Here is an 11,579-nt window from a genome sequence, read left to right on the forward strand (position 1 = left end):
CACTCTACAAGAGGTTACCTAGCCACTCTACAAGAGGTTACCTAGCCACTCTACAAGAGGTTACCTAGCCACTCTACAAGAGGTTACCTAGCCACTCTACAAGAGGTTACCTAGCCACTCTACAAGAGGTTACCTAGCCACTCTACAAGAGGTTACCTAGCCACTCTACAAGAGGTTACCTAGCCACTCTACAAGAGGTTACCTAGCCACTCTACAAGAGGTTACCTAGCCACTCTACGATAGGCCACCTAGCCACTCTACGATAGGCCACCTAGCCACTCTACGATAGGCCACCTAGCCACTCTACGATAGGCCACCTAGCCACTCTACGATAGGCCACCTAGCCACTCTACGATAGGCCACCTAGCCACTCTACGATAGGCCACCTAGCCACTCTACGATAGGCCACCTAGCCACTCTACGATAGGCCACCTAGCCACTCTACGATAGGCCACCTAGCCACTCTACGATAGGCCACCTAGCCACTCTACAATAGGCCACCTAGCCACTCTACAATAGGCTACCTAGCCACTCTACAATAGGCTACCTAGCCACTCTACAATAGGCTACCCGGCCACTCTACAATAGGCTACCCGGCCACTCTACAATAGGCTACCCGGCCACTCTACAATAGGCTACCCGGCCACTCTACAATAGGCTACCCGGCCACTCTACAATAGGCTACCCGGCCACTCTACAATAGGCTACCCGGCCACTCTACAATAGGCTACCCGGCCACTCTACAATAGGCTACCCGGCCACTCTACAATAGGCTACCCGGCCACTCTACAATAGGCTACCAGGCCACTCTACAATAGGCCACCCGGCCACTCTACAATAGGCCACCCGGCCACTCTACAATAGGCTACCCGGCCACTCTACAATAGGCTACCCGGCCACTCTACATGAACCTAGTTACCCTAAAATAGGCTAGCTAGGGAACCTACAATAGGCTAGCTAGCCACTGTACATTAACCCATAATAGTCTAAGCCCTGTATTACAGTTATTTGATGAACATTTTTATTTAGCTATTAGCCCATACAAATGCATTGAATAACAGATCCACTACATGGAACAGAGATTTTTTAGGGGGGGGGGGGGGGTACTAAAGGAAGTTTGTTCGGAAGTGTCTGTCCAATATCTGAGAGATATATTAGAATGATCAGTAAAAAAAATGTACATGTATTTAGCCCCTTATTTTTGTCACTAAACAGTCTCCATATATATATTTCCATTAATTTGTTCTACTGGTACGAGGGGACCTTCAGATGAGTCTTCTAGAGCATTCTAGAGCAAAACAACGGAAATGTCCGTGTCCGCGAGAGTCTCACCTTTCCACAGAGGTATCATATCAGTGTGTAGCCCAAACTGCTCGGATGCTACAGACAGAAGTTGGCAGATGGGCTGTAGAGCAAAACGAAGTCATAGAGCAAAACGAAGAAAGCAATCATGTTTGTGAGTCTCATCTGTGTCAGCTTTCCATCAAGGGGTTATAATAGTTTGTAGGTCAAACCGTTTGGAGGTTACAGGTGATGTTGTGAGAAGACCAATTTTCAGGATGTCTAATGGTCTAACATTCGTAATGACTTATCACACTACGTGTCTAGCTAACTCCTAAGGCTCATGCTAACACCTAGTTCAACTCATACAGAAACATTGGTTTTGTTTGAAACACTATTCAGTGGTATTGTTTTTTTTTTTGATTTTTGGAACAAAACAGAGTAAAAAATTAAAACAATAGACCCATTAAGAAAGTTAATTGGGGAAAAAAAATACACAAAATATAGTAAAAAAAATATAGTAAATATATTTATTGGTTTATTTTGATTTTGAAAATGTAATGAAGTGAAGGTTATTGGTTGATGTAAACATTGAAATGTACAGATTTGAAGGTTGTATCATTAGATTTTGGGGTGTGTTGTGGTCGCGAGAAATTATTGCGGAAAAAGTCCCCAGAAATTCTGGCAGGGAAAATTCAAAACTGAAAAAGTTTGAATACCACTTGAGGTGACCGTAGGATTTTAACAGTGAGGAGACTGACGAAGTCGATGGATTTCTCTTGTCCAGTGTGAGTATTTTGATTTGCAAGTGAAGATAATAGCCGGCAAAATGTGCAAGTATTTACAAGAATGATCACATAGAGCATTTCAAACAAACATGAGCAGCATGCCGACCTGTTCCCCGTCCTGTTCCTCAAACAAAGAGCTTCTTATAGCAATACCCAAGCCTTCTACATCTGCTCAATTAACATTCAAACAAACCTGAGCAGCATGCCGACCTGTTCCCCGTCCTGTTCCTCAAACAAAGAGTACAGGCTTCTCATAGCAATACCCAAGCCTTCTACATCTGCTCAATTAACATTCAAAGCACATGATATACCCCACAGACATGTTCAGATAAACATATGTAATAATACAGGCACACATTGCGATTGGAGACGCTGCTATGCTTTAAGCATCAATAACCTGGGATATAAACATGTCCCCCGGGAATAAGCTACTAGCGCGTTACCCTGAATAAACCATGCGCTCGAACGCACCCAATTTCCCCACCAATTCTCTGAACAGGAAATGAACAGAACCCTCTTCAAATCACAAGGGAAACAGGTACGTTTGCGAACAATTCTTTACCTTTAACCTAGCGATTACATACATTACGTTCTGGTGATTTTCTTCCATTCCCTAAATGGTGAAACAAGGTGCTCTGAGTTCAGGGTCTCAGGGGGTTGGGTTAGAGTGTGTGCTTGCGTGTGTGGTGTGCATTCATGTGTGTGTTTGCCGGCATGTGCACTCGTGTGTTGTGCTCCATTCCTGTTCCGTGCTGTGCTCCATCCCTGTTTCGTGCTGTGCTCCATCCCTGTTCCGTGCTGTGCTCCATCCCTGTTCCGTGCTGTGCTCCATCCCTGTTCCGTGCTGTGCTCCATCCCTGTTCCGTGCTGTGCTCCATCCCTGTTCCGTGCTGTGCTCCATCCCTGTTCCGTGCTGTGCTCCATCCCTGTTCTGTGCTCCATCCCTGTTCTGTGCTCCATCCCTGTTCTGTGCTCCGTCCCTGTTCTGTGCTGTGCTCCGTCCCTGTTCTGTGCTGTGCTCCGTCCCTGTTCTGTGCTGTGCTCCATCCCTGTTCTGTGTTCACTGCTGGCTGTGAGTGTTAGTATTGTGAACGGTCATGTCCTTCCGGTAGTGGTGATGACTGACCCAGTAGAAGAGCTGCTCCGGTACCGACCGGCTCACGCCAGGCGTGGCGTATCCCTTGGTGACGCCGACGCATCGGAACCCCAGAGTCTGGTATAGCTGGTGAGCAGCCGGCGAGTAGGCCGTGGTTCCCAAGACGACAGAGAGGTAGCCACGGTCCGCTGCATATTGTAGAACCTTCCGCCCGAGGGCAACGCCAACCCCACGTTGCCGACAGCGCCGGTCCACCGACATGCGATGCAGCTCCACAGTGCCAGCTTCCCCCCACAGGGCACGGGCCGCCACTACACCCACCACACTGCCCTCCAGCACTGCAACCCACAGACAGGAGTCTGAGAGAGAAATAAGAGGGGTGGAATTTGGAAATAGTGGGTTATATCAAATAATATCCTAATCCTCCCATTTAATAAAAGCTGATGTCATTGTCGATTGACTTTTATACTTTAAATGAATCCTTTTCTTGAAAGGGGCGGCAGGGTAGCCTAGTGGTTAGAGCATTGGACTAGTAACCAAAAGGTTGCAAGTTCAAATCCCCGAGCTGACAAGGTACAAAATCTGAACAGGCAGTTAACCCACTGTTCCTAGGCCGTCTTTGAAAATAAGAATTTGTTCTTAACTGAAAAAAGAGCCTAATCACTGACTGGTCATCCTGTTGGGGACAAAGACTTCCTATACTTTTTATCTTCTATTGATGGGTAGACCGAAATGAGCCTGGAGTCAGAGGGATCATGCACTGGCGTGTCATTTTAGATGAGTAATTATATTCAAGAATGGAGACAGGAATAAAGCCCCGGTTTTATTTTACCTCCCTGCTCATTTTTGTTTTTAACCAGGCACGGAATCTTGTGTGCAAATCTATTTTAATAAAATAACTATGTGCAATATAACTAAACTAAAGCCAACTACACTCAAATATACAAATAAAACGAATGATACATGCATTTTTTTTTAAACTATTCCACCAAGACTATTACCTGGAGTTTTCATGTAATGTCCCTCCATGTCGCCCATATCCGTGAGTTTGGCGCGCTCCAGGTAACCAAGGGCAACTCTCCTGCTGTAGTAGCAGCGCGCGCACAGGACAGCGAGAGGCACCGAACAAGTCAGCAAGAACGACTTGGTCGCAATAAAGCAAACAACTGCAAAAGCCGAAAAATGGATGATTGAGTAATCTAAATGTTGACATACAATAGTCACAGGAAGGAAATGAGTTGGTACTAACGCAATCGAGCACAAATGATGCATTCTACTGCATTTCCCCCAAAATTATACTAAATAATGCAATCAAATGACACAAACGGTATTGATGAAATGTCAAGATAGCCTAACTGTAAATTACATTTATAACACATTCTCCATTGTCAAAAGCACATTTTCCCAGACTAATGCAATCAAATAACAGTGAAAACTAACCTTTTGCTGTAATAACAGTCAATATATAAATATAAATTGATATAAGATCTATTTCTCCCTTACTTGTCATAGCGGCGTACAGGAGCAGACTCTCAGGGTGATGTTTTAACCCTCTAAACGCGGTATCCGGAACCATCTCCATCAGCCCGTCAATGAATATGCGCTCGACGTCCGGATAGTCAGCGCTTTCGAATTTACGCACAAACACACGGTCCGTTCTGAATCCATTATTCCCTTTCTGATGGCACTTTCTTGTCACTTGGTTGTTGTTGTCTTCCATGTTATCTCACTCAGAAACTTTGTTGACGTCTCCCTGGGAAAAGTTAACTGGCTCGCGTAAGTCGTTAAATACTATCACACCTTTTTCTTCGTCTATGAGGTTTAACGGCGGTTGGCATCCAATTTGTTGCATTACCGCCGCCTACTAGACTGGAGTACAGCGCCCTTACACTTTGTATGAAAAGTAAAAATGTAATAAATTAAATTAAATACCCTACCATCTAACACTACTCACTCATTTCAAAATTATAGAAAACAAAATTACCACCCTACTCCACTAATTAACCGTATTTATTCCTACCTCATGCCATCACTCTGAAAGGATGGGACACCACCACTTAACACACCCTGTAACTCTTCTGATGTCAAGTCTCTCACACCCAAACACCTCTCTACAGCTGCCACCACAACCTCTATTTTCTGCGACTTCGTTCCATCCCATCCCTGCAGTACAGTTGATAACCATTGCTATAAATGCTAAAAATCCAATCTTACTGAAACATATATCACTTTATGGCCTGTCCCTCTGTACTGGTATATCTCTACTACTCTCACCACTCCTCCCTCTGTACTGGTATATCTCTACTTCTCTCACCACTCCTCCCTCTGTACTGGTATATCTCTACTTCTCTCCCCACTCCTCCCTCTGTACTGGTATATCTCTACTACTCTCACCACTCCTCCCTCTGTACTGGTATATCTCTACTACTCTCATCACTCCTCCCTCTGTACTGGTATATCTCTACTTCTCTCCCCACTCTTCCCTCTGTACTGGTATATCTCTACTTCTCTCCCCACTCCTCCCTCTGTACTGGTATATCTCTACTACTCTCATCACTCCTCCCTCTGTACTGGTATATCTCTACTACTCTCACCATTCCTCCCTCTGTACTGGTATATCTCTACTACTCTCACCACTCCCCCCTCTGTACTGGTATATCTCTACTACTCTCACCACTCCTCCCTCTGTACTGGTACAGATCTACTACTCTCACCACTCCTCCCTCTGTACTGGTATATCTCTACTACTCTCACCACTCCTCCCTCTGTACTGGTTTATCTCTACTACTCTCACCACTCCTCCCTCTGTGCTGGTATATCTCTACTTCTCTCACCATTCCTCCCTCTGTACTGGTATATCTCTACTACTCTCACCACTCCTCCCTCTGTACTGGTATATCTCTACTACTCTCACCACTCCTCCCTCTGTAGTGGTATATCTCTACTACTCTCACCACTCCTCCCTCTGTACTGGTATATCTCTACTACTCTCACCACTCCTCCCTCTGTACTGGTATATCTCTACTACTCTCACCACTCCTCCCTCTGTACTGGTATATCTCTACTACTCTCACCACTCCTCCCTCTGTACTGGTTTATCTCTACTACTCTCACCACTCCTCCCTCTGTGCTGGTATATCTCTACTTCTCTCACCATTCCTCCCTCTGTACTGGTATATCTCTACTACTCTCACCACTCCCCCCTCTGTACTGGTATATCTCTACTACTCTCACCACTCCTCCCTCTGTAGTGGTATATCTCTACTACTCTCACCACTCCTCCCTCTGTACTGGTATATCTCTACTACTCTCACCACTCCTCCCTCTGTACTGGTATATCTCTACTACTCTCACCACTCCTCCCTCTGTAGTGGTATATCTCTACTACTTTCACCACTCCTCCCTCTGTACTGGTATATCTCTACTACTCTCACCACTCCTCCCTCTGTACTGGTTTATCTCTACTACTCTCACCACTCCTCCCTCTGTACTGGTATATCTCTACTACTCTCACCACTCCTCCCTCTGTACTGGTATATCTCTACTACTCTCACCATTCCTCCCTCTGTACTGGTATATCTCTACTACTCTCACCACTCCTCCCTCTGTACTGGTATATCTCTACTACTCTCACCACTCCTCCCTCTGTACTGGTATATCTCTACTACTCTCACCACTCCTCCCTCTGTACTGGTATATCTCTACTACTCTCACCACTCCTCCCTCTGTACTGGTATATCTCTACTACTCTCACCACTCCTCCCTCTGTACTGGTTTATCTCTACTACTCTCACCACTCCTCCCTCTGTACTGGTATATCTCTACTACTCTCACCACTCCTCCCTCTGTACTGGTATATCTCTACTACTCTCACCACTCCTCCCTCTGTAGTGGTATATATCTACTACTCTCACCACTCCTCCCTCTGTACTGGTATATCTCTACTACTCTCACCACTCCTCCCTCTGTACTGGTATATCTCTACTACTCTCACCACTCCTCCCTCTGTACTGGTATATCTCTACTACTCTCACCCCTCCTCCCTCTGTACTGGTATATCTCTACTACTCTCACCACTCCTCCCTCTGTACTGGTATATCTCTACAACTCTCACCACTCCTCCCTCTGTACTGGTATATCTCTACTACTCTCACCACTCCTCCCTCTGTACTGGTATATCTCTACTACTCTCACCACTCCTCCCTCTGTACTGGTATATCTCTACTACTCTCACCACTCCTCCCTCTGTACTGGTATATCTCTACTACTCTCACCACTCCTCCCTCTGTACTGGTTTATCTCTACTACTCTCACCACTCCTCCCTCTGTGCTGGTATATCTCTACTTCTCTCACCATTCCTCCCTCTGTACTGGTATATCTCTACTACTCTCACCACTCCTCCCTCTGTACTGGTTTATCTCTACTACTCTCACCACTCCTCGCTCTGTAGTGGTTTATCTCTACTACTCTCACCATTCCTCCCTCTGTACTGGTATATCTCTACTACTCTCACCACTCCTCCCTCTGTACTGGTATATCTCTACTACTCTCACCATTCCTCCCCCTTGATCCATCTTCCTCTACTTTCTTCACTGCCTCAACATATGACAACTTCTGCTCTACTCTCACCCTGGAAACCTCAACCTGCCTCTCTCGCACAGAACATTTCTGATCCAGCTCCAAATCTGTCATTCTGCCCCTGAACAAGGCAGTTAACCCACTGTTCCCCTGGTAGGCCGTCATTGTAAATAAGAATTTGCTCTTAACTGACTTGCCTAGTTAAATGAAGGTTAAATTTAGAAAATATTTAAAAAATGGGCCCCCTATAATTAACACTTTCCACTACTACACATTCCTTTGTCTCATGCCCTTCTGCACACTTCTCACACCTAGGAACCTCCCTCCTACACACTGCTGTCTCATGCCCTTCTGCACACTTCTCACACCTAGGAACCTCCCTCCTACACACTGCTGACACATGCCCTTCTGCACACTTCTCACACCTAGGAACCTCCCTCCTACATACTGCTGTCTCATGCCCTTCTGCACACTTCTCACACCTAGGAACCTCCCTCCTACACACTGCTGTCTCATGCCCTTCTGCACACTTCTCACACCTAGGAACCTCCCTCCTACACACTGCTGCCACATGCCCTTCTGCACACTTCTCACACCTAGGAACCTCCCTCCTACACACTGCTGCCACATGCCCTTCTGCACACTTCTCACACCTAGGAACCTCCCTCCTACACACTGCTGTCTCATGCCCTTCTGCACACTTCTCACACCTAGGAACCTCCCTCCTACACACTGCTGCCACATGCCCATAAGCTTGACACCTGTAACGTCTTAACGTAATCGGCACATATGCTCATACAGGGTAACATGTATATCCTAACTTCACTTTGTCGGGAAAAGAGTCATCTTCAAAACTCAAAAGAACAGACAATGACTCTTCTGTTCCCTCCCTCTCGCCACCCTGTCTGCATCGCATCAAACGATGAGCATCACAAACACCGGGAATCTTTCCCCTCAGCTGGTCAACGTTTATATTTACTGTTTCCCCAGTTATCACTCCTTTCATTGGAGCCCTTTTCTTGAGAGCGAAACAATTCACTTTTCTTGCCCCCATTTGTTTTACTCCGAGCGCCTTCTCCCTCTGACCAACAGAAACACAAACAATTATCACTGGACCACTTCTGTTTACCCTCACCGATTCCACATCACTCAACTCTGTTTCCACCCACCATGAAACCACAAAATGTTTAAGACAAAAGGCTAAAGTCCATTTTTTCCATAAACTTCACTCCTACTGCCACAGACTCATCTTTTTCCTTACCCTCGGTGTGTACCTCCGTCTCCGAGAACTTCACCACACCTACCACCTGCGATACTTCACCCTCATTCACTTCCATTTCTCCTCCTGTCTTCAGCTCCCTCTGCTTACACTTTCTACCATTCTTCTTTAACAAACCATCTCTGTTTTTTTCCACAATTTATATCTGACTCAAACTCGCCCTCTTCTCCCACCTCTCTCTCTCTCTCCCTCTCTCTCTCTCTCTCAGACCTCCTCTCCCTCTCTCTCTCTCTCTCTCTCTCTCTCTCTCAGACCTCCTCTCTCTCTCTCTCTCTCAGACCTCCTCTCTCTCTCTCTCTCTCTCTCCCTCCCTCTCTCTCCCCCTCCCTCTCTCTCTCAGACCTCCTCTCCCTCTCTCTCTCTCTCTCTCTCTCTCCCCCTCTCTCTCTCTCTCAGACCTCCTCTCTCTCTCTCTCTCAGACCTCCTCTCTCTCTCTCTCTCTCTCTCCCCCTCTCTCTCTCTCCCTCTCTCTCTCAGACCTCCTCTCTCTCTCTCTCTCCCTCTCTCTCTCAGACCTCCTCTCCCTCTCTCTCTCTCTCTCTCTCTCTCTCTCTCTCTCTCAGACCTCCTCTCTCTCTCTCTCTCTCAGACCTCCTCTCTCTCTCTCTCTCTCAGACCTCCTCTCTCTCCCCCTCCCTCTCTCTCTCAGACCTCCTCTCCCTCTCTCTCTCTCTCTCTCTCTCTCCCCCTCTCTCTCTCTCTCAGACCTCCTCTCTCTCTCTCTCTCAGACCTCCTCTCTCTCTCTCTCTCTCTCTCCCCCTCTCTCTCTCTCTCAGACCTCCTCTCCCTCTCTCTCTCTCAGACCTCCCCTCTCTCTCTCTCTCTCTCTCTCACTTAGACCTCCTCTCCCTCTCTTTTAACCTCCAATCCTCCTCCGTTTTCCAAGTATAGTACATGTCCTTATGATAATACTGCACTGCTCCTGACAACCATCTTGTTCTTGCTTTCTCTAGGGACTCCATTTCCCCCACATTGTCGGATGTAGCACGCAACAGTCAGTGAAGTAAACAACAGCCTGTCACACCCTGCTCTGTTTCACCTGTCTTGTGCTTGTCTCCACCCCCCTCCAGGTGTCTCCCTTTTCCCCCATTATCCCCTGTGCATTTATACCTGTCTTGTGCTTGTCTCCACCCCCCTCCAGGTGTCTCCTTTTCCCCCATTATCCCCTGTGCATTTATACCTATCATTGTGCTTGTCTCCACCCCCCTCCAGGTGTCTCCCTTTTCCCCCATTATCCCCTGTGCATTTATACCTGTCATTGTGCTTGTCTCCACCCCCCTCCAGGTGTCTCCCTTTTCCCCCATTATCCCCTGTGCATTTATACCTGTCATTGTGCTTGTCTCCACCCCCCTCCAGGTGTCTCCCTTTTCCCCCATTATCCCCTGTGCATTTATACCTGTCATTGTGCTTGTCTCCACCCCCCTCCAGGTGTCTCCCTTTTCCCCCATTATCCCCTGTGCATTTATACCTGTCATTGTGCTTGTCTCCACCCCCCTCCAGGTGTCTCCCTTTTCCCCCATTATCCCCTGTGCATTTATACCTGTCATTGTGCTTGTCTCCACCCCCCCCCCCCCCCAGGTGTCTCCCTTTTCCCCCATTATCCCCTGTGCATTTATACCTGTCATTGTGCTTGTCTCCACCCCCCTCCAGGTGTCTCCCTTTTCCCCCATTATCCCCTGTGTATTTATACCTGTGTTTCTGTTTGTCTGTTGTCAGTTTGTCAAGTCTACCAGTGTTTTCCCTGTACTCCTGGTTTCCTCTCTAGTCCCTGTTTTGACCGTTCTGCCTGCAGTTCTGTACCTTGTGACACTGCCCTGGATTACTGACCTCTACCTGCCCTGACCCTGACCCTGCCTGCAGTTCTGTACCTTGTGACACTGCCCTGGATTACTGACCTCTACCTGCCCTGACCCTGTCTGCAGTTCTGTACCTTGTGACACTGCCCTGGATTACTGACCTCTACCTGCCCTGACCCTGACCCTGCCTGCCGTTCTGTACCTTGTGACACTGCCCTGGATTACTGACCTCTACCTGCCCTGACCCTGACCCTGACCCTGCCTGCCGTTCTGTACCTTGTGACACTACCCAGGGATTACTGACCTCTACCTGCCCTGACCCTGACCCTGACCCTGCCTGCCGTTCTGTACCTTGTGACACTGCCCTGGATTACTGACCTCTACCTGCCCTGACCCTGACCCTGACCCTGCCTGCCGTTCTGTACCTTGTGACACTGCCCTGGATTACTGACCTCTACCTGCCCTGACCCTGACCCTGACCCTGCCTGCCGTTCTGTACCTTGTGACACTACCCAGGATTACTGACCTCTACCTGCCCTGACCCTGTCTGCAGTTCTGTACCTTGTGACACTGCCCTGGATTACTGACCTCTACCTGCCCTGACTGTTCTGTCTGCAGTTCTGTACCTTGTGACACTACCCAGGATTACTGACCTCTACCTGCCCTGACCCTGAGCCTGCCTGCAGTTCTGTAACTTGTGACACTGCCCTGGATTACTGACCTCTACCTACCCTTACCCTGAGCCTGCCTGCAGTTCT

At 47.6% G+C, this 11,579-nt stretch overlaps 1 protein-coding gene across 1 annotated transcript; it reads right to left on the bottom strand.

The window, feature by feature from the left end:
- Positions 1-1,806: 1,806 nt before the first annotated feature.
- Positions 1,807-10,169, bottom strand: LOC110518994 (N-acetylaspartate synthetase). Its single transcript, XM_036954130.1, has 4 exons — positions 10,136-10,169; positions 4,669-4,918; positions 4,167-4,331; positions 1,807-3,524 (listed from the first exon to the last, which is right to left on the bottom strand). The coding sequence occupies exons 2-4, from the start codon at positions 4,883-4,885 to the stop codon at positions 3,130-3,132; spliced, it is 777 nt and encodes a 258-aa protein (XP_036810025.1). The 5' UTR covers positions 4,886-4,918; positions 10,136-10,169; the 3' UTR covers positions 1,807-3,129.
- Between the last annotated feature and the right edge of the window lie 1,410 nt (positions 10,170-11,579).

This window comes from Oncorhynchus mykiss, chromosome 19, assembly GCF_013265735.2.
Source record: "Oncorhynchus mykiss isolate Arlee chromosome 19, USDA_OmykA_1.1, whole genome shotgun sequence".
NCBI classification, from domain to species: Eukaryota; Metazoa; Chordata; class Actinopteri; order Salmoniformes; family Salmonidae; genus Oncorhynchus; species Oncorhynchus mykiss.

Coding starts and splice junctions, on each gene's coding strand:
- LOC110518994 (XM_036954130.1), bottom strand. CDS start 4,885: ATGGAAGACAACAACAACCAAGTGACAAGAAAGTGCCATCAGAAAGGG. Junction 4,332..4,668: donor CCTGTACGCCGCTATGACAA/GTAAGGGAGAAA, acceptor CGGCTTTTGCAG/TTGTTTGCTTTATTGCGACC. Junction 3,525..4,166: donor ACATTACATGAAAACTCCAG/GTAATAGTCTTG, acceptor TTTCTCTCTCAG/ACTCCTGTCTGTGGGTTGCA.